Genomic DNA, 22,045 nt, shown 5'->3' with positions numbered 1-22,045 from the left:
CTAAAAATTGTAACACACAAAACTTGGAGGAAACCCTTGCCCATAACACTGTTGGGACAGTGTTAAAAACAATTTGCAATTTGCATCATAGCCAACAAGTCAGGTCAAGATCTTCACAATCACAAGTTCTCAAATCAGCGCTCATGGGTGCTATACACAGCTTGGCAAGTTGAGCAAAACCAGTGAGCCACTTTACTTTGCCAACCAGTATTTCAGGATTTCCTGCACTACCAGACCACCTTGCAGAAGGACAGTGCTGAGGAGTGAAGCTGTCAATAGCTTTTTAGACGAACACTGAACACTTAACACACGGGAACGAAGAAACACCTCTCAGCAAAGCTTCTGGAACATATCAAGTTGCACAGGCTTTTAAGAGGAGACTTGAAATAACTGAACACTTTAATTTATATGCTGCAATATATTGTTTGCTAAAGCTGCTTTAAAGGATATTGATGCTTGATGCATCATAGAATCATTTCGTATCATTTACTAACTGCAACTAACTTTATTCAATAACCCACAATCGGAGCTTTCAAGTGATACAACAGCTGTTCAAACAGGTCAAAAGCATTTTAATACATAATGCTGCTTTGCAACTAGCAATTTTAGAGACAGAAAAAACTGATTGTCACTAGGAGCAATTAAAACCATGTTGCTCCATTTGACAATAATGTTGTTATAATGGTGTTCCCAGAGGCTAAATTATTAGATGTCTGTGATTTGTGATTTCAGCTAAATTTACTATACTTCATTTTGTCATTAAAAGAAACAAGCAATGTTGTTCTCTGTGCAAGATCCCTCTAGAATGCAGAAATACATAGTAAAAGACTTAACACAGTTTGAGAGAGATCAAGATCACTTTAGTTAGAACATGTTCATCAGTTCAAGGAGAAAAAAAAAAAGTGAAAAAGCAAGAGCATATGTGGAAACAGCACCTTACCATTAGCGGTTTTAAGAAATTTTAAAATTGTGCGAATGGCTAAGAAAACAGCACACTCTCTTAAAACACAGCAATATGCTTCAGCTGTTTTCAAGTGAATGAAGTAAATGAAGCACAGTGGCATCTCAAATTATCCACCCAACTACAAGCAGCTCCTCCCTTTTGCTTGCTTCATCTATAAAACTCTCCAGGCAAGTGACGTGAAGATACTCACTGAATGTGACATGATCCTTTGTCAGTCCCTTTTTCCTGCTGGGGTATAAATTCACAGTTGGAACCTGAAGAACTTGACTCATCCTGTTTTGTTGATGCTGATGGGCTTTAGTGGTTTGGCCAATTGATCTCATGGGTACTGGAGACATTTCTGAGGATTTTGCTCCCCTTCTTTCACTTAAATTCTTTGTCACTGTTACAGAAAAATTACATATAACTAACTTGCACTTTGAATTGCAGGATTATTACAGTCATTCTGAGTACAACCATCCAGACAAAACCACCATGGTATGAAGGAGATGAAACCTACTTGAAACCATTTCTATTCCAAAACACACACCTTCCATTACACTGAAGAGGCTGTTGCATGAAATGGCATTAAAAAAAAAACTAAACCCTTTAAAGTGCCATAGAGGTACTTTATAAAAAAAGACAAAAAATGTGATTTATTTCTACCAGAAGTCTGCATTTTAGCTGTTTGTACGTAAGGTGCAAAAGCATAACAGCATTTTCTTCAAAATGACATAATGCCACCAAAGGGAGCAGGAATGGTCGTTTTGCAAGTGGCATGAAACCTTTCACTAGGTGGCAGAATTGATTTACAACACAGGGCACCGATTCAGTTTCTACATTTACCACACAGCAATTAATAAAGTCTGAAGTTAAGGCCATCTGACTTCTCCTTAAATTCTCTTGGAAAAGTCTGGGTTAGAGCACTACTGCTGCTCACTCCTCCTGCAAGCAAGGCCAGGAGAATTTTACTACTGAGGTAAGAGACTGGGGAGCTGTACCTCCTACTCTTCTGGCTATGTGAAAAAAGCCACACCAATCTGCACAAAACTGATCTGCAAAAACAGGTACCAGGCTCTGTCATTCAAAGCTACTTGGTCAAATTTTAAATGTGGGTAAAGACTCAACGTGTGGAAGAACTCCTCCAGCAGCAGTCCGGTGCTCCCCCTCCACCCGCGCAAAAACCATGAGGGGGCTGGCAATTCCCTCCTGCTCCACATCGTTCCCCCACCCTTTCTGCTAGCTCTGCAAACTATGAGTATAATCTCAACCAGACCAGTTACCTGTGGTTTTGGGGTTTTTTTGGTGTTTTTTTCCCTGTTTTTTCAAAATAGGTACTTTAATAACATGCCACTCTACTATATATTTATGTATATATCCACTTAACCTCCATTTTTCTTTTCTGAAGTTTAAGAGGACTTGATCTGCTTAACTACATGGAGTAAAAGTTAGTATATATTCCCTATTTTTACTTCCAAATATCTATGGCTAGGACTGTGCAAACAAGATTTTAAATTATTTTTTTAAAACAACTGAAAAACAACCTGGTAACATTTATGTTTGTCTCCTGAGCATAGTACAGCCACCTGTTACGTTTGCACATACATCATCTATCAATAGTTCATCCTGACAGGCTTTAATTTATTGTTTTGGTGGAGGAGCAAAACATAAATCCCACAACAGCATCACCTCCAAGTCAAAACATTCTGTGCTATTCCATACCTGGCTGAACAAGCACACACAGAACACCTCTCCCCTAACAATGCATGATGCCCTGCATCTTTTTATTCAGAGCTGCCTTTGATTTCTGGAGCCCTCAGGCACAAGGCCAGTGTGAATACACAGACTTTTAACATTTTTATAAAGGCAGTCAAGGATGGCTGTTTCCAGGATTCCTACATCAGTGCTATGTAAAAGGAAATGCTAAAAAAAAAAAAAAAAAAATGCATAGGAAGGTACCTTAGGAAGTAACAAGGATTTGTATTCTTAATACTGCATAATGGAAAGGACTTAAAATTTTATCTTCAAGATGCCATTCCCTAGTCATGCTTTTAAATTACCGCATCAGAGACAAAACAGTATTTGAAAACAAAACCAAGTTTTAAACTGCTACATTTGGACAACAGACAAGCATGAACAGTTTCGATTAGCAAGGTTACTACTCTTCTATTTTGAAACAAACCTACCTTTCAAGAAACTGGAAGTTTTGATCCTTAGAAAGGATCAAAACCAAACACAATAACCATTCCTCATTTTTAAATAACAATTTACTGACCTGTGTAAGATAGGAGGTTAGATAATTTGTTTAGTTAGACAGTTGCACAGGAGTTCAAATTATGGAAACTGTCTTGCTGCAGCCTTCAATTCTTGGCTGTCAAGCCATGTCAATCCCATCAGTCAGTATTGACCTAACTTCTCCTTCAACAATCTTCATTTATTCTAAGCTGTAATCCATTGCAGCTTCTATATTGATTTTGCCTCTTTTCATTTTCTTGCTGTTCATACGGTAAACGTTACTTTTATCCTTCCTAATTCTGTACAAGGACAGCAGGGCAAGAATAGAGCTAATGTACTATTGAATTTCCTTCCAGACTGATGAAAAGACACACAGTTTAAGAACTAAAGGTCAAACTAGAAAACATCACTGAAGTTCTCAGAGTTCAACCAAGATTCAAAGATAAATACTGGCTTGCTGAAATTGTAAGTACGTGAACTGACAAACAGGCACTTCCTAGAGTATGTCTTCTTGAAGGTAGAAGAGAAAGATCATAAATGGGTTATTTCTAAGGAAGGAACAAGATTTTTATAGATTTCATAGATCATGCCAGCGTTCTAGAACACTGTACTTACGAGTGCTATATGCAGGCTCACACTGAAGTGACAATATTTGGATCTTTTCCTCGTCTGTCTCTACATTCAGGTTGGACAAGTACTGCTTAACCTTCCTCGCCATCTGGGCATCCTCGTACAGCTTCTTGGCGTTCAGAAGGGAGCTGCGTCGGGCACGTTTTTTATGAGCGCCTCCTTGCACATCCAGCATATTTGAGTTTGTGCTGCCCTGGCTAAGAGACCTATAAAAGAAGAGAGCGATGCAGTAAATTTTTAGGTCTCAACAGCAATGAAGAGCTACAGTAGCAGACGCCAAAGCAGATTAATACCAATAATCTTCAGTTAGGGCTAGTGCATGCTGATGCAAATGAGTTAAAAAGATGAACAGCATTAAAACAACACTTGTCTTCTGGTAAATTGATAGCAGCAACTTGAATCTAGAAGAGGATTGCATGTTGAAGTGTGGAACTAGGAAGAATGAGGCGCAACGCTGCGTACAGTACCCGTTTCACTCTGTTAATGAACCGCTCTCTTTCTGGCCCACACCATTTCTACTGTAGATTGTAAGAGTGGACAAACTTGGTAACTTTGTTGGTTTAAGGAATTTGGTACCCACTGTACGCATCAGGCCTACAACAGAAACTTCTTGCTATTAGCATAGTATAGAAGTGACTGAGTATTGTGATTCTCTTAGAAAACTGAGCTTCTGACAATGTTAAAATAAGCAGAAATATTATGTAAAACATGCAAAGTACATTTTATTATGCACTCAACTTCTTTCTCCAATTAAAAACATTCACAGAAGAGCAGCTCATTAATGTATCCCAACAAAGGTCAGGAAGGCAGTTATGATATACATATGCCCAGACCTTGTACAGACTTGCATCTATGAAAGACAATGCTCCTTCAACAACTCCTAATTTTGAGCTGCCAATTCTATCAGCAACTGAAGCAAAAATAAATAATCCCCAAATTGTCAACGTACATCAGTTACCCTCCCTGATAGCCACTCTTATTCACACCGAATCAGTGAACCAACAACTGATAGTGGTATAGTTCAAACAAACACATCACCCACTCCCACTGTCAAAGGCCCAATGGCCAAAACAGTCCTAATGTATTTTTTAATAAACGGAGATCATAGTGTATGTTACCTGTAAATTCTAACAGAAAGTTGTTTCAAGTTGGTTGGTTGTGGGTTTTTTTAAACAGAGGAATAACTTTAAAAGGCTAAATTATTTGTGAAGACATTTAGCAAGATCTTGGCTGTGTTTACAGAATCACAAGTGGCAGAATAAATCTCCAGCAGAGAAGAGCCATAACGGCCAAAAAAGTCAGAAGGGAACATGTTGTTAGAGGAAGTCTAAAGAATCAAGCACACTAAGCTTAAAAAATAAGAAGTGATAGAAAACAGCTGACTGCAATATTTTCAAAGATGTTAAATGAGTCAATCTAAGAGAAAACATAAGCTTAAAAACTGGCAGAAATGTATAGCTTAAGTAAAAAAAGTAATGCTATTACAGGCAAAAAGCAGCAAAAGGCGTGATGGACTGTTCACACTTATTCAAACCAAGGGGCACTCCCATCTCCTACGGATAAGAACAAAGCTAATATCTCATGTGTTATGAAACAGGAAACTACACTATGTTTATTTTTAATGATATAGATATTTTACTGCTGACGTACACACTGGTTTTCTTTTAAGCCTGGACTTGACTTTTTAAGGCAACTTAATTCCATTTCCTCTAAAAATGATTTCTCCTTATTCACTTGTGCTCACAGTAATCCCAAGGGTTAGAAGTTACACTGGCTCCAGCTGGGCATGAGGTATTTCTCCCCAGCAGCTGTACTGGGAGCAGCTGATAACTGACCACCTAACACTGCCAGCCGAGCTCTCCTGCACCAAGGCCACCCACACGCTGCTCATCATGCATCAGGGACCAGTATCCAAACCTGCTCTCCCCAGTTTGCCTAGCACAAGCCCTGGCACTGTTCCCATGACTGTTGGCAGGGGTAAATCCGTTCTCTGCACAAAAGAGCCTGGACACACTTTGCAGACAAATTGCACGGCTACACCAGGCTTCCCCTGCCACTTGCAAAGCGATTGCAGCGAGGGCAGGGCACCGCGGGCGTTCCTGCCTCTGCCCTCCACACACTGCTGACACGCTCACATACAGCTGGCTTCAAATTGGGCACCCACAGCATCAGAAGTAGAGTTTCCAAGTGCAAAGGCACACAGATAATAGATTATGGGCAAAAATACACATAAAGATCATATAAAATATGGCTACATCATCATCTTTAAATCACTGCCATGTGTCAGTCAGGATTTTCACTAACCAACCTTAGCACTCTCATTTCTAGTCATTTCATTATTCAGTCCCTGCAAAATCAAGACTCCCAGTGAAATCAATGAGGATTATGGTGTATGAAAGGAGATACATTTTATATATATACTAAAAATAAACACTTTGAAGCTTGAATGCAATCTTCACGAGGGGAAATTATCACAATTCATGTACCGTAATATAAGTGTCCTTACAGTTTAAATGCAGAATGGCTTAAACTTTCCTGTTACATGTTGAAAAGCAAGTTATTTATTTCCCAAAATAGTCTGCCTTCCAATATAACTGCGTAGCAGGTGGGGTTTTTTAATGCATAAAGCCAAAACTCAAACAACTTATCCAGTACACAAAAGCAACGCAGAAATCTTACAGCTGCAGTATAACGTTGACAGTAACCTCTTATTCCTGTTTTCCAAAAAATATGTATTGCAGGGTTAATAAAATGCATGCTGTATTTCAGATGCATGCACTAACGAGGAGGATGCAGTATGTTAAGAGTTGCATAATCTTTATTCATCTTAGTTGCATTCATCTCTACACTTACCCCAAACTTCTCCACCTCTTCTTCCTGTAAGCAAGAGCCATATACATTGAAGCATGTATTTGAACAGAAAAGCACAGGAAAAAAATAAAACAGTTGAGAGTCAGGAAGAAAGATGTAGACAGGAAAGAACAGAAAAGAAAAAATTTCTATACAGCAAAATTCTTCTCAAACAATAACACAATGTTTTAATGGAATGCAAGGGCAGGACTTGCTCATATACTTCAATATGGAAGAACATCTATCAGTTTTTTATTTTTAAGTTTAACCTACAAATTTAAAAACCAAACTTGCACCGAGTTGTCTTGTTAAGTATTTGCTGTAAGTAAAATTCAGTTTTGATGGAGTGCACAAAAACTGTTCACACTTTCTGCAATATGAGTAAGTTGATTAAATTAATTTATTCTTTGCATTAGGACTGCAGTAAGCACATGAGAAATCATCATCAGTATTCAAGTTTATGATGTTGTTTCCCTTGATTGCTTGCTGGAAAACAAGCTAGTTGCCAAATACACATTGAAAAACTAGATGCTCTATATTAATTGGTAATGAACTTGCTAGCAAGTCTCATGTTACCACTAACAAGCATCTTTTCTTGTTCGTTTTTAATCTTCAAAAGCATTTATTGGTGCTTCATAACACAAACTGATAGATCAAACACCAAAGGCAACGAAAATGAATATAAATGATGTGAAAACATGGAATTATTTTCTTTTAATCTTTGGCACTACCTCTAATATTAGATGCCTAAGCATTTAATGTCAGTGTGCATAATTTAAATTATGGTCATTAAAATGTGTTTCCTAATTCTGAAAAAAAAAAACAAACATACATACTAAAGGTAACAATTTACTATTAAATTCATTTAATGATTAGACTTCATTAGGTCTTAGAAAGTGCATGGGGTATCAGGGAAATTTATTTATACAAATTTCACCTGTGAATGCCAAACTTTCTGAAAAGTAACTGTAGCTTATCAGTAAGTAGCTTTATAACCTTATGCTAAAAAAATTTTGCTAATTCAAATCCAATAGTAGGAAGGTGAATCTCCACTTTGAAACCAGTCCATCTTATAACAGATCCCTCGTTAATGTTTATTTTGTCTCAAACCTCAGCTGGACCAATTTTAAACAAAATAGTTATGTTTCCTGATAGTCAGCACTGAAAACAGACAGGATTCACGACTGGCTGTGAATCCTGACCACTGGAAGACCATGGGGAACCAAATTTCTATGCCCTTACATCTGCTCCGTACCCTTACATCCGCTGCCTCCTTCCCCTGTGCAGATGTAACTGAAATGATAAACCAAAGACAATTACAACTGCACAGGTGAGCTATCGAGTGGAATTTAGTTGGGGCTTGTACAAAGTACGCTTCAGCCACAACTGTTCACTAAGCTTCCTCCGTGCTCTGCGCTCCCTCCACGGTGTTCGAAGCTCTCCACCGCTGGCCAGATGCTGCTGGGGACACCCACGGAACAGACAACCCACTGGAGTATTTGTCGGTTTTTAAAGTAGAAACTGTGTAATGACTGGGCACAGGACATCATCTTGTCGCCAGCTCCCCACCTGAACTGCCCCCTGAGCGGCTCTGCCTGGCCGGTTCAGTGCAGAGGCAAGCTAACAGCGCGAGGGAAGGACAACACGGCCCTGCTCAGCATCAGGACCCTGCACGGGAACAACGGAGCTGCTGATGCTTTTAGTTCAGCCAGGGGCAAGCAAACAGATGCAGGAAGTTATTTAGTTCCACTAAATATTATCTGGAGCTAATCAGCACCAGATTTAGAAGTCATAGTGCTTTTATTCTGCAGTTTGACAATACAGAGCCTGATGATATTATGCGTCAGGAAAAAAAAAAAAAGAAAAACAAACAAAGAAAAAGTAAAACAAGAAAACATCTTCCACTTGCTTACAGCCTGAGCATATCAGACATTATGTAGGTGGAGCAAGCTGTGCTTAGAACAAGTAATAAAAAATATTTTGTTGGTTTTAATATGTTATCAGCGGGGTTTTGTTTTGAAGCAACATTTCAGATTTATACATGGGTGATTTAGGTGCTTTTTATATCTCTCTCTCATATATAGATAATATTATACCCCACTAATATTATACCTCTCCCAAAACTACTGACACTAACATTTTATTTAGCAAAAATATGAATCATTCAAATTAGAACCTACTCTTCTTTGCTTTTTGAAGACAAGTTCATTTAGTAGCCATTAAAAGCAGGTTTTGGAAGCATCAATTGCAGTGCCATAATTTGATAAAGATTGTGGTTCGGATGGTAAATGTTAATGGTAAGTTACACAACGAAATATTAACACACTGACGCACACACAAACCCAGACCCCTACCCATGCTGAGACACCTCCAATCCTACTGTCTTTCTAAATTGCACACCTTTGTCTGAACATTACAGCCGGATCCATGTTTGCTGAGGTCATTCTGACAACTTGGCGAATTTCTTTGGCAATCATTCTGAGTTTCTCAAAATTTACCAGGCCATCCACTTTAGAATCATTTCCTGCATAATTGAAACACACACACATATATGAAAAGAGAGTAAGAAATAGTTTGTAATGGTGATGTGTTCCCAGTCCCCCACATCACCCTTCCTCCCTCCCAGCCCCTCCATCAACAACACTGCTTTAATCAAAATAGCAAGAAAACAGAAAGTCTGGCAAAATACAAGTAACAATTAGGCCCACTCAGACTACCTAACATTACTCTTGTTAATCTATTTCTAAAGTCACAAGTATTAGTAGGAGGAAAAAGGAGTAAGTGAACTAAGCTCAAATTCATTGGCATAGATGTTAAAATAATATAAATACAGAACTGACAAACAGTGTTCACATTCTGAAATTAGCTCAAACTGTTCTGAAATATCACCACCAAGAACTGGGCATATTTGGAAGCACTTTAACCAATTGTGAACAGAACTTTGTGTGAAAAGAACAAAATGGAAATGGTTAAACAAAAACCCTTGAAAATGCTGAAAGCAAGAGTAGGAGGTGTTGTATCATCATAGCTGTCTGAAAGCCGCAACATGGAACGAAAACCTAGAAACATCACTGCAAGTTTTTGCAAGAGAAATATTATGTGAAGCAGTGTAACTACCAGTTAAGCACACTCACCTGCTCTTCCACACTAAACCTTAGGACAGCTGATGAAGATTAAGCACTGCTTATAAAAATTAAATTCATATTTTTAATATTCTAATTTTTGTCTAGGATCAATCTCTTCCATTATGCATTCAGAGTTCAATTTTATTTTACTCCTACAACGGACACATCAAAAGCATCCTACTTGTGGCAACTTCTTGTAGACATTTGTTGAATCACGGAGCACTGAAGAGAGGGCTAGAGCATCTTCAGGACTTAGTTTATTATTTCTCTACATTTGACATTACCTTCATGCAGAAATGTGATGTCCTTCTTGACAACAGGAAAAAGTGGAATAATTGGAGGCTGCATGCTCTGGCTGCTAAGGATGTTGCGGTATTTTGCCATGTTTCGAGATGGATCAAAAAGATCTTGAAGGTCTCTGAGGTGCTTTTCATACTTGCTCGGTAACTTTTCCCAGGTGCCTCTGAGACGTGCTACTGGTGCAAGATTTAACCCACTGCAAGGCAGATACATTTCATTATTAGCTGTTAGTACAATCACTACCTTTCATAAGGAAGAAGTAAAGGGCTGGAGTTCTGTTTTAAGGATTAAAAATAGCTTTCACAAGTTTAACTGTAAAGCTGGGGGAATGCCAGGCTGCATGTCCATCACAGTAAACGAAAAAGAACTGTAAAGAGCATGACTGCTTCCTAGTCACAAAGTACAAATTTCAAGTTAGCCTGCCAAAACAATCTCGCTGTAACATCATACTGACACCGATTTAATTTAAGAACCACTTCTCTCCTGTAAAAACGTATACCACAATAAGGACAAAAAGGGTGAAAAATTAATGAGGTGAATACATGGCTACAGTAGCAAGTGAGAACGGTGCACAGCTTATCCCAAGCAAAAGTGGCAAGACTTTAGAGGAGCACGTTTGGAGCATTTGTAAATGAGCACCACCAGACTGAGAATTAGGAGCCACTATTTTAAAACTTGTTATATACTCTCATTCTCATAAGTAAAAATATATCCATGATTAGTTGGATGCAATAAAAAAAAATAAATATATCCATCCTCCCTATCATAATCTGTCACCAACTTTGAATTCGTGGCAAAATTACTTGAGCAAAGTCCTCATAGGTACAGAAGTGGAAAGCAATATTCTCCAGCATTCATTAATAGATCCACAATCCCACAATTACTGAATTTGTTATTCTGAGAAGATTCTTCTCATTTTGAAGGCTTCAGAAACTCATTCTGTATTTTTATTTTTTTAATACAGACCTCTCTCCATGCTATTGTCAATTCACAAAGCCTTCTCACATGAAAAAAATCAAGCATATGCTGCCACACAGCTCCTCTTTTACATGCTACACCAGGATGGCTATCCTGCTATTTCAGGAGACATATGGCATCGTATTGATATGCAATGCAAGGCAAGGAAAGAAAAAGAACCCCTGTGGCATACGCTAACAAAGCCATATTCCCCTGGAAATGAGTAAACCAAAACAACTAATTTATTTGCTTTTTCTGACCAAAGACCGCTTCAGTCATGGCCTGATTAGACTTAATCAAGAAGCAGGAAGAGTCATTTCTCCACCTATGACAAAAAAACCATGACAAATTAAGCAGCAGAATACAGAAATTAGATTCAGTATCCACATGTATATTCGCTGTGTAATGAGTAGCCACAGCCCCAATGGTTGCCCAGTACCCTTTAAGCAAATTAATGATTTTTTAATGTATGACTAAACAGAAGGTGGTACCATTTGATTAACTGGCTAGATTTTGAAGAAAATATTTTAAAATGGTATTTTCAAAGACGGTGCTGGTGCTGCAATCCAGCATGAATCCAGATCTTTGTCTCGTGAATCACAGCACCTGGTTTGTGGTTTTTTTTTTTCCTTGAAGTAAAATGTTGGTATAAGGTAACTGCAAATAAAGGAAATGCTGAACTCATGCTGTTAAAGTAGCAGCACCTAGTATAAATCAGAAGAGAAAGTCTAAATGTGCAAATGAAGAGGAAAAAAAACAGAGAAGCAAGCAGGTGACAGGAAAGAATGAAAATGAAAAATAAACTAAACCAAGACTGATTTGAGGAAGTCCTTACAATGAAAGGAAGAAATACAGTAATCTCATCATCGCAGGTATGACTTGGTACACACTGAAAAAGTAGCAATGACTGAAATAAGAAGGGAAATTGGGTGCCAGAATCATGGAAAATGACGGCGACATTCAGGCAGGTTTCAGAAGTTCATCCATCACACAGTGCTTTGGTCCAAACCCCCTCTCTCCCTGCTAGTAACAGTTAAAAACCAAGACAGTCCCATCAGCCAGAGAAATGAGACTGAACTCCGGACGCTGAGGAAGAAACAGACTGCAGCGACAAGGTGTACAGCCTGGCTTTTTGAAAAGCTCGGTAATTCCCTGAAAACCACCCAGTGCCACTGGTAATCTGTTCAGGATATACCTGTTTCTTTTCTTTCCGTTTAGATGAACGGAACTGCCTCTGACAGCACAGATGGGATCTGACAAACGGCAAGTATTTTACCTTATAACAGCGAACATGGAATTGAAGTTCTTGCATTCTCGGCAGTGGAGGGCAATTTTAATGAAATGCTTAATAATCTTCATTCTTTTGAGTTGGTTGGGCTCTGCTAAAATTTCCATGGCAACCCAGAATGTCTCTTGATTTATGACGTCCTCAAACTGTTTCAGGTGAGCATTGCCTGTTTTGGAGTCCAGCTTATAAAGGTCATCGATGTATTCTGTAGGCTCAATATTGCGAAATAATTCAAAGTCTCTCATGGAAAGCTGAGTGGCGACCTCAATGGTGCTCAGCTGTAGGAGGGAAATTTGGCTTTCTCTCAGCAGCTCTTGAGCATCCTCATCCGAGCATAAGGTTTCTGTCTCCATATTGTTTTTTAGATAATACCTGAAGAATATTTGAGTTACAATAAAACATTAGAGATGCTCTTCAGAGGGTTTGTGAACACAAAGACGTTGAATTATACCAGTCAGTGTGGGCATTACTGACACCGCAGCGGTGTTTATGCGAGAGCATTTCCCCGTTACTGTGAGAAGCCAATGTAAAAGGCAAAGACAGAGGCAAGAAGGGACAGCATAACCTTGTACTGTAGCTAGTATAAAATAACATCATTACTGAAGTAAAAAAAACTATTTCAAAAGCTGTTTTAATCTACCTCTATGCTAGTATTTTCTATGCTGTACTCTGCAATATGCTGTAGCTTTCACCTTCAGAAGAAGGTCAGTTACTTTTCCATTTGTAAATTCAGCAGTGAAATAACACTTTAAATACACATTAGTCCTGAGAAATCTCTTGTTAATGTATTTCTCCATTCCTTACATAAATTTAGTGTGACATATTAATATTTATATGAAGCGCATAGTATTCAGGAAATGAAAATGTATGTGGAAAATTCATTTCCATGGTCCCAAGCAGATCACTTTCAGATATACAAAAGTTTATTCCTCATAAATTCCCTCTGTTGCCTAGCAAAGACGACGAAAGAATTTTTTTTTATTTAAACTCTTTTCTGGTATGGATCAGGTCATCAGATAAAACTGAAGCCCTTAACATTTCAGAAACATTCGTAACAGTACACGTAAAAATGGAAGAATTTATCTCAGGTTACTATCAGTTCATTGCAACATGACATCACTGAGAAAGAAATTAATTGTATGCTTTAATCCTGAAGTACATATGGAAAGCTTCAGGAGAAATGTAACTAAGTGTAAGCCACTATGTACTTCATCCTGATCTGCCTAACTTAGCTGTCATGCAAGCTCACTGTAGATTTAGGGAGAGGTTTTTTGGGTGCAGAAGAGGAAGGTGAAACAAGGAAGAAAACAGGTGAGGGAAAGCTAAGCTACTGGCATTCACTTGCTTGTTCTTCTAAGACACCTGTATTTTAATGTAACACCCCTCCCCAGTATTTCTTTTGGATGTTTCCATCCTAAAAGACAAATAAATCCAAACCGAAACCCTAACAAGGGTGCACTTACCGCCCATTGAGCTGAATCCTGTCAGCCAGTTTGGAGAACTGGTCTGGGAGCCTGCGCTGTTTGATGACTCCCTCGGGGCTGACAGACACCTCGCACAGGGAGTAGGTCTCCGGGGCTCCTGTCAAGTTGAATTCGTGGACAGCGTGGCTCACCACCTCTTTTGCTGTAGTGTCTTTGCTGATGATAATGTAACAACTCTGCTGATCCGCTTTGAAGACTCTGATTACTTGATCTGGAATATCTAAAATAACAGAGTAACACCTTTAAAGTATGAAGTTATGTAGGACGTTACTTATCCCTTGAAAAGACATAAGGTCATTTACTGTCTCATTCAATAATGAGAAAACAAGAAAACAGCTAGCGAGGAAAACAAAAAAAGCCACACTGGACTTGATAAATAAACTATAATATTCAGTTGTTTCCTTCTACTTTGAGAGAAAAAAAAAAAGTCTCCTCTCTGCACGTCCTCAACTCAGTTACTTTATCATCCCATGACCACAACCAAAGTACAAGACATGTAGATCTATCGCTAAGCTGCACACTGCCCTTCTCAGCATGTCTCAAAAACTTTGGCAGCATCACTTCTGCTTTGGCTCTTTTATCTTTGCGACAGCCAGAATCCACACGCGTGCCAGGGCACTCTTCCCAGGGATGGGAAGCCATGGAGCACGCATGGATGGGCTGTGGGCAGGAGGACGCGAAGGGGAAAGGGGATTTGGTCGTTCTCATCACTAGCTGCAAACTTTTACACTCGCTCTCTCACCCTGAAGGAGCTAAGCTGCTGCAGCAGTTAATTCTTTGGCTAGTGTATATTTATAGCACATTTTATGTATTACAAATGCATTAGAGAACAGCTTTATCTGAGGCAGCCTACAGCAGGAATTAAGTATCTGAAGAAACACAGGTTTAATCTACAACTTGATGATTGAAATAATTTGCTCCATTAGCTATTACAGAAGGCATGATTTTCAAAATAAAACTGATTGGAGAAAAAAAGTCGAGTCAGAGTGCACACTAATTTAAAACTCAGGGAGAGCACAGTTTTCCTTCCTCCCTGAACTCTGAAGACTAAAACTTCTCAAGTTTTCGACAGACCGGAGAAGGTGGGAGGCTCCTGGTGAGGCCTCAGCCACGTCTCCAGAGCCTGCAGCACCGCGGTACCTCCGCATCGGGGCTCCCAGGCGGAGACAAGAAGGGCTGTGCGTGCCTCAGCAGCCTCCAGAACAGCCCTTCACTTCTGCCACCATGACCTGACCGGCCTTCCACGGCCTCTGCAGGCAGTGCCACAGCCACGGAGAGAGGCACGCGACCCGCCACCCAAGGGGAGGCCCGGCTGGCCGGGCAGAGGGAGCCAACCCGCCAGGGGCCACCCTGGTCCTGCCAGCAGCAGCTCTGAGCACAGAGTTTTACATGCTGCTTACCCGCATCGCCTATATGTTTAATTTTTCCGCTGACAAAATCCCTTGCTTAAAGAAGAAACGAGTATCTCATTTAATGGGGCAGCGACCTTGGGGTTATTTTGCCTCGCATCAGGACTTAATGGTGCTATGGGGGCAAGCAGGAGGAACTTAGGGCAAAAAGTAAGCAGGTAATTTATGATCCAGCATCAAAAGTTTCCACCCATTGGAAAAAAGAAAGCCTCAGCATCAGCTGTAAATAAACTGGAAGATGGGAGAAAACGGGATGTTAAAAAAATAATCTGATTGAAAACTAATTCTACTAACAGTTTCACTATTATGACTATCACATTACCAGAATAGTCTCATTAGAAGTAATAAATATTACATACTGATTTCAGAGTGAAAGTGATGAAAATGACATATCGACTAATTAGGAAATGCCTCCACTCATAAAAATCATAATAAATCAACAGAAGAGACAAACATCTGTATCTTGGTACCAGCATACCCAAAAATCTGAACACATTCAAGGTATAAAGACAAAAACTGGAATGTAATTGTAGGGGAGGGAGAATCACCATGCAACCAAAGTTTAGTAGAACTTGCGACAGACGAGGGAAACAATACAAGCACACATCTGCCTTCACAGTCTTTGCTTTTAGGCAGGTAAACATTAATAAAAATTATTTTCTTATGCATTATTCAGCATTCAGTATTATTTGACAATACAAAACATTTCAAGTCTGCATGCGACAGAAAAAACAACCAAAACAAACTACGTTATCATCTAAAATTCCAGTTTCTACACAACAGATGTAAGCAGTCCATTCCTTTAAAGCAAGGTCATAGAGATGCAAAGGAACCTGTCAAAGGTCATTCAGTGGCAGTGGCAGAAATAGGAATAAAATGCAGGTCCTCTGCCTCATCACAGCACTGTGCCCGTAGTAAAGGGAGCCTATGGATTTGTTTTATTTAAGGAAGATTACAGGGCATGGGACTTACCTAATGGCCCAACAATAATAACTATGCCAAATGCAACATATGAAAGTGTTAAGTTTAACAGGCAAGCCATGCAATATTAAGGTCTGCAGGATGCTATGCATCAGGATACTTACAGTAAAACCCAACAGCTGCGGGCAGGAAAAAAAGAAAAAACTGTCAACACCAAATCAAGATTTAGATGTTTATAATAAACTTATCAAGTACAGTTTGGTTTCTTTCTGAGTAGTACACTCAGAAATATTTTGGTTTTCTCTGCCATTCACAAATGACAGCCTTCTTGTTACAGGAAATGTTAAGTGAAGGTAAGAAGGACCAGTTATCAACATTTCATTTTATGCAGTAACTTCTATAGTACTAAACGAAGATTCTTGGGGAACATGTGTGTAGCTCTCACCTAGACAGCAGGAACCTGGATTTGCAGCAAGAACTTATTTGCTATGGATATTTATGCACTTGATAAGATATATATGTGTGCACGTCCCTTTTAAAGGGGAAATCTGCAAGTTTACATAAACACACATCATAGCCACAAGGCACTTTACAGATCATGTAATTATGCACAGAACTTACACTTGAAACAGGCAAACAAGATTCTGACTGGACATGTTTACAGGCAGCTGCATATAACAACAAATGCCTCCTGCAGCCACCCCATAAACTACGTCCCTACAGTAATAGCAATGCAAGCATAGATTACACATTTCCAAACATTTTTCAGTTTTTCAGACATACAACTGATTACACATACTGTTTGTAAAACACTGCTGCCTTGGTATGACAGCAGCCCTATTTTATCCACAAAACTGCTTGAAATAGAAATTCAAAGATGGTGGATGGACAAATCAAATCACGAGAAGCACCGGTATTGGGAAGAGATGACAAAAGAAAAGGGTGCAGACAAGGACAACCTGCTTCCACCAGAGCTCTGGTAAACTCCAGTACATCAAAGACTCTCAGAGGTCGCAAAATACATTTCTGTGCAAAACCAAGCTAAATGCCACATTACGAAACAAGCAGACAAGAGAGGTTCAGGCAGTTTGGATTTTCAGCGAATCTCCAGTTTGGACCTGTTAGAGCCACAAGATAAAACAGGTAACTGCACTCAGCACGTTTGATGCTGGGAAAAGATGAAATTTTCCCCTTGAACCAGCTCCCTTGTAATCATCGTGTAAATCAAGCTAATGCTGATGTTTTACCTGAAGGATTAGAGAAATCCAGAATGCTAGTTGTAGGCTGCAACAGGTCAGGGCTACTGGATGACAGTGTTCCTGGAATGGGCATGATGGCCAGGCTGTGTCTGCACTGCCGAGTCCCCACAATGCTGTCATCCTGCGACTGGCTCACGCTACCATCACTGCAAAACAATTTTGTTCCATTTATGTGCATTAAGCTCCTTATATTCATCTTGGGATGAATGAGACTAAGAAAAATAATGGCACTCTGATGTTTTAATTACATGTTGTAGGACAGGCTTTCAAAACAGGGACAGGGGAAAAACATATTTGAAAGTGTTCACTGGGAGAGAAAAGACATTTTGGTCTTGTTCTGCATTTATGGGTCAGATTTGTTGCATTTTTTAGAAAACATAAGCAACATGGACATAACGGCTGAAGATACTAAGCAAGCAAAATATAAGAACTTAATAAAGAACAATTACTTTTTGACCAGAAGAGTCTGACAAACCTGAACAGTTTTGGAGGCAAAATGCTGAAGCGGGTCTTGTCTAAAATCTTCCTGATTCTGTTTCTCCCACCAGATACAGTGTTTGCTTTCATTTTCTTGTTTCCTTTTTCACGGGGAAACATCTGTTCCACATCGCCAGGCATATCTGGGATGGAATAACGGTTGGTTTTCTTCTCTGCAATTTTTGGAATATGTGGAATTCCATTTTTCTCTTGCCCTATCCTGCAGAGCAGCTCCTTAAACACTGCAGAAGAAGATACAATCATTGTGATTTCCCTTTGCACACTTAAAACTCCACAAAATTCTTCTTTCCCCTCAAACCTTTTGCTTCCCACCTCCCTGCAGAAAAAGTGAACCAGAAGAGTTACAAACCAGGCAATACACTGCATTTTGATTTTTATTCTAAGGGTGTGGGTCTTTTCCCATTGAGGTTTTATTTTTTATTACCTTGGCAGAAAAAACAACTGCTAAACATTCAATAAAAATGATCGAACAATCTGCGTAGCTAATTTGAAATTAGCACATATCACACCAGTTTAATAGACCTAGTCTACCATTCCCACATAGATAATAAGGAAACACTGTATTCACTACAAAAATAAATACTACACAGCATGTATTTATGTAGGTTTTTTGTCTGCATCTTTTAGGTAACAGAGTGCAGATGCTTCCTTAAGAATAACTGCAAGGCAGACTGATATTTCCCATAAATGTCTTTGTTTGCTTTTAGTAATACTACTGAACAGAAGCTGCATCAAATTTCCTGTTGCATTTATCAAACTAAGCCAGTCTACTACCAGCACTGACATTCCCCAAAGATATAATTCCATGGAAAAGATAGTGGTTATGTTCTTTATGTTCCTTCCCATATATGAAAGGGGAAACCCTATTGGTCAAATTAGTTTATCAAATTATTTTTTTTAGGATCTTTTAAAAACCTTTTTAAATCACTCAAGTCAGAAATTCAGTATTTTCTGTCAGAAACATGGTGATATTCAAAGAATGCAGAACTGCACAGAGCAAATAACTCAGATTGTCCCTATCAGCAAGGCAACCAGGACTTTTCTGAACAGAAAGTCCCAGTCAAATTGCATGCTTCTATTATGTAATAAAATTTAAGGCTACCAGACTTCAAAGTATAGATTCCAATATAAAAATGGGAATTGTTCATTGTCAGCACAAGGCACTTAGCACTCAATTAAAAAGACAGGATAATAAGTATCACTGTCGGAAAAAACCTTCAAGACATGAATTCATTAAAATTTATAAGAGAAATCACCTTGAAATTGTATCAGCTAGCAGGAAGAGTTTAGAATCTGCTCATAAATGTATGTTGCTTACATTTATAATAAAAATGAACAATCTATCACTGTCTCAGTTCTAGTTACGCTATATTTTATGTCACTCTACATTAGTCTGGACCACTGGTTACTGTGGTGGTTTTACGCTTCTGGGGAATTATGCTAATAAGCAATTACTAGGATCTTGAAACTTTTTTTACCAGCACAGCAATAAACAGAAAACAATAATCGAAAAGAAAATCAATAGTGAACAAGGGTCAGTAAGGGGAGGCAGAAAGTAAGGAAAAGAAACCATCAGGTTGTGGGTACAGCTACAGAGAAAGGAGCTATCCTGTGCACAGTCTTGTTCTTTCTGTAGCTATGGTTATTTTATTGCCTGAACAGGATTCTGGAAAAAGAACAGATGATTTGACTGATATTTTAAAGAGGTATTTATGTGTTTATATTCACACTGACAATTGAAAATCAATATTTATGTGTCATACCACTTTTTATATCCCCTTTTCATTTTTAGATATAAAAGCAATTTATCCTATGGTTCTTACAGGCATTATAAAAAATGTTTTACAAAAGCCCAGTTTTACATTTTTGCTTTTTCTTGGCAAATATATTTTGGTCCAGATCCCCTGGCTCTGTTTCAGCCATATCGCATGAAGGGACAGTAAAGCCGCTTAAACAGTCATCTCAAGGAAAGAGCTGGCTGTGCTGGCTCCGTGCCACTCAACACGCAGCCCCTGGCACACAAGAACTTATCCAAGCAAACAGAGGCACGACGAGGGGATTTCTGCAGAACTTTTCACTCCTTAGTGCAAGTTGGGAGGGGGGGGGGGGGGGAAGGTGGAAACTTACTAAACTGCTAAAGCCAGAATGACTGCAGGTTTTCTTCACATACACAAAAATCTATCATATAAAGTCTACTTACCAAAAATGTTTGTTTTTACAGTAATGGAGAGATGAGTGTTGTTCCTTAAGATTTCCAGAGCTTTTACAAAGGTAATGTTCTCAAAATTTTGTCCATTTACTTCCATTATCTTTAGGGAGAAATAAAAATGGGACTATTAGGAGAACAACTGTTTGACAGACTTACAAATACAAAGGTGGCAATACAGGCACAGTAAGAACTTCCCAGAAGCTATCATACCATCTTTACAGCAGTTGTAGAATGAAGACATTCCTTATAAAATAACTTATTTTCATCACGTCAGTTTAGTTACGTCCTGTAAACAAGCCAGGACCTCCATTTCTACCTGACAAATGCTTTAAGCAATTTGATTTTCTGTCTTAACATGACATTCTCACAATTAGGAACTGCGCTTGAATCAAGAAAGGTGGATCATGAACCACTGAACTGGTACTACACCCAAGGCCGGACCTTCACCCGGTGCAAACTGGTACTGCTCCACCAGCCCCAGTGCACTGGGATGATTCACACTTGGTGCGAATCAATCCAACCAACCAACCTGATGGCTTCAACTTAACCACATCTCTGATCAAGAAGTTTCCTAAAATAATCACAGCTTGGTTTCTTTTCCCACTCTGTTTTTGAAGTATTTTGAAAACTATTTAATAGAAACCCATTTAACACATGTGACCTGAAGCTAAACCGTGGCACTGACAAGAGTATACTAAGCAGTAGCTTGCTTCAGTAAACAGCATAATCTTTTTGTCGAGAACACTACAGCTGGGTGAACCAGAATATTTTAAATTAACTTTATTCCTTTTACCTGATCACCACGCTTAAGTCCAGCTTCTGCTGCTTTACTGCCCGTTTCCACAGTCTCTACAAAAATACCGAAACCTTTGTCACTTCCTCCCAGGAGGCTGAAAAACAGCGGCGAATCTCTAGAAGGTTTTTGCAGGGTAATTTGTCTCCATTTTGCTTTGGCAGCACAGGCAATATTCAGCAATCTGAGATGTCCTTTCATTTTCTGTAACAGAGGACAAAACGGAGCGCAATGTTTCTTTTACGAGAAATGGAAAAACAGTTGTGAAAAACACCCCAAGTGCCAGAAAAAGGACTTGATGCCATGTGTCCAAATCTTACTAAATAAAACTTGTCCTCTTTTGCAGTAATGCAAAAAGCACATAAACGAGTGCCCTACGTACTATTTTATACGGGCTTTATATCTGAATATATATCTAAGAACAAATACATCCATGTTAAAAGCCATCTATTAACTTTTAAAAATTGTAGATTACTATGCGTTATCCACTGGATATGTGACACTAGAAAATGAAAACATGGAGTATTAGAAGACATTCTTTTTTTGCTCCTACCGTATCTTCCAAGTTCTTTTCAAATTCTTCGAGAAATCGAGTCATAGCAGGATCTCCTTCAAAATCATTAAAATGGTTGTTCACCCACAGTAAGACCACTCTCGTAACCTGTAAAAAAAAAAACAAAACACCACAAAACCCCAAGCTGTATATAAATGTACCTATGATTATTCTCCTATAAGCTTTAATCTATAAGCAAAGAAGAATAGCACATGGCAGAATAACATGACAGATTACTGCATCTGTTAACAAAAAGAAGCAGAAGACACACTTGAAATAATCTCTTTTCCTTTACTTGGGGAAACAAATGAAAAATAAAAACTCCAGCGTTTCTGTACCTAACTGGCACTTACTGGTGCACAAATCCACCTTCAGTTAACTCTTCCTTGTGCTGTTTATAAAACTTACCTTTTTAAAGCAGCCTAATGATCTCCTTATAGAAAGTTCTAGGAAGTATGCTGTGATAATAATGAGCTTTCTTTTAAGAACTTTCAGTGAAATATTCATGTTGCTTTTCTATGTGCTACAGAGTTACTACCATTCATTATAAAGTCAGTCTGACAACTCTTTTATCCATCCACGTTATAAAAA

At 38.8% G+C, this 22,045-nt stretch overlaps 1 protein-coding gene across 7 annotated transcripts in view; it reads right to left on the bottom strand.

Annotated features, from left to right (window-relative positions):
* RAPGEF6 (Rap guanine nucleotide exchange factor 6) overlaps nucleotides 1–22,045 on the bottom strand; it is a 132,908-nt gene that overhangs the window by 19,131 nt on the left and 91,732 nt on the right. For 3 of the 7 annotated variants that reach the window (XM_037396732.1, XM_037396728.1, XM_037396733.1), the window contains 13 exons: nucleotides 21,455–21,562; nucleotides 20,902–21,105; nucleotides 20,100–20,208; nucleotides 17,877–18,120; nucleotides 17,390–17,547; nucleotides 16,307–16,321; nucleotides 13,792–14,032; nucleotides 12,317–12,700; nucleotides 10,068–10,279; nucleotides 9,059–9,182; nucleotides 6,662–6,685; nucleotides 3,794–4,014; nucleotides 1,155–1,346 (listed from right to left, as the gene is read on the bottom strand). In XM_037396732.1, the coding sequence (XP_037252629.1) occupies nucleotides 1,155–1,346; nucleotides 3,794–4,014; nucleotides 6,662–6,685; nucleotides 9,059–9,182; nucleotides 10,068–10,279; nucleotides 12,317–12,700; nucleotides 13,792–14,032; nucleotides 16,307–16,321; nucleotides 17,390–17,547; nucleotides 17,877–18,120; nucleotides 20,100–20,208; nucleotides 20,902–21,105; nucleotides 21,455–21,562 (2,236 nt within the window). The remainder of the gene's footprint in view (nucleotides 1–1,154; nucleotides 1,347–3,793; nucleotides 4,015–6,661; nucleotides 6,686–9,058; nucleotides 9,183–10,067; nucleotides 10,280–12,316; nucleotides 12,701–13,791; nucleotides 14,033–16,306; nucleotides 16,322–17,389; nucleotides 17,548–17,876; nucleotides 18,121–20,099; nucleotides 20,209–20,901; nucleotides 21,106–21,454; nucleotides 21,563–22,045) is intronic. The other 4 variants (XM_037396734.1, XM_037396729.1, XM_037396730.1 and 1 more) reach the window with 3 other exon arrangements.

The sequence above is a fragment of the Falco rusticolus genome, chromosome 8, assembly GCF_015220075.1.
Source record: "Falco rusticolus isolate bFalRus1 chromosome 8, bFalRus1.pri, whole genome shotgun sequence".
Lineage (NCBI taxonomy): Eukaryota > Metazoa > Chordata > Aves > Falconiformes > Falconidae > Falco > Falco rusticolus.
The sequence above is the reverse complement of the archived record's forward strand: the minus strand, read 5'-3'. Positions and strand labels throughout refer to the sequence as shown.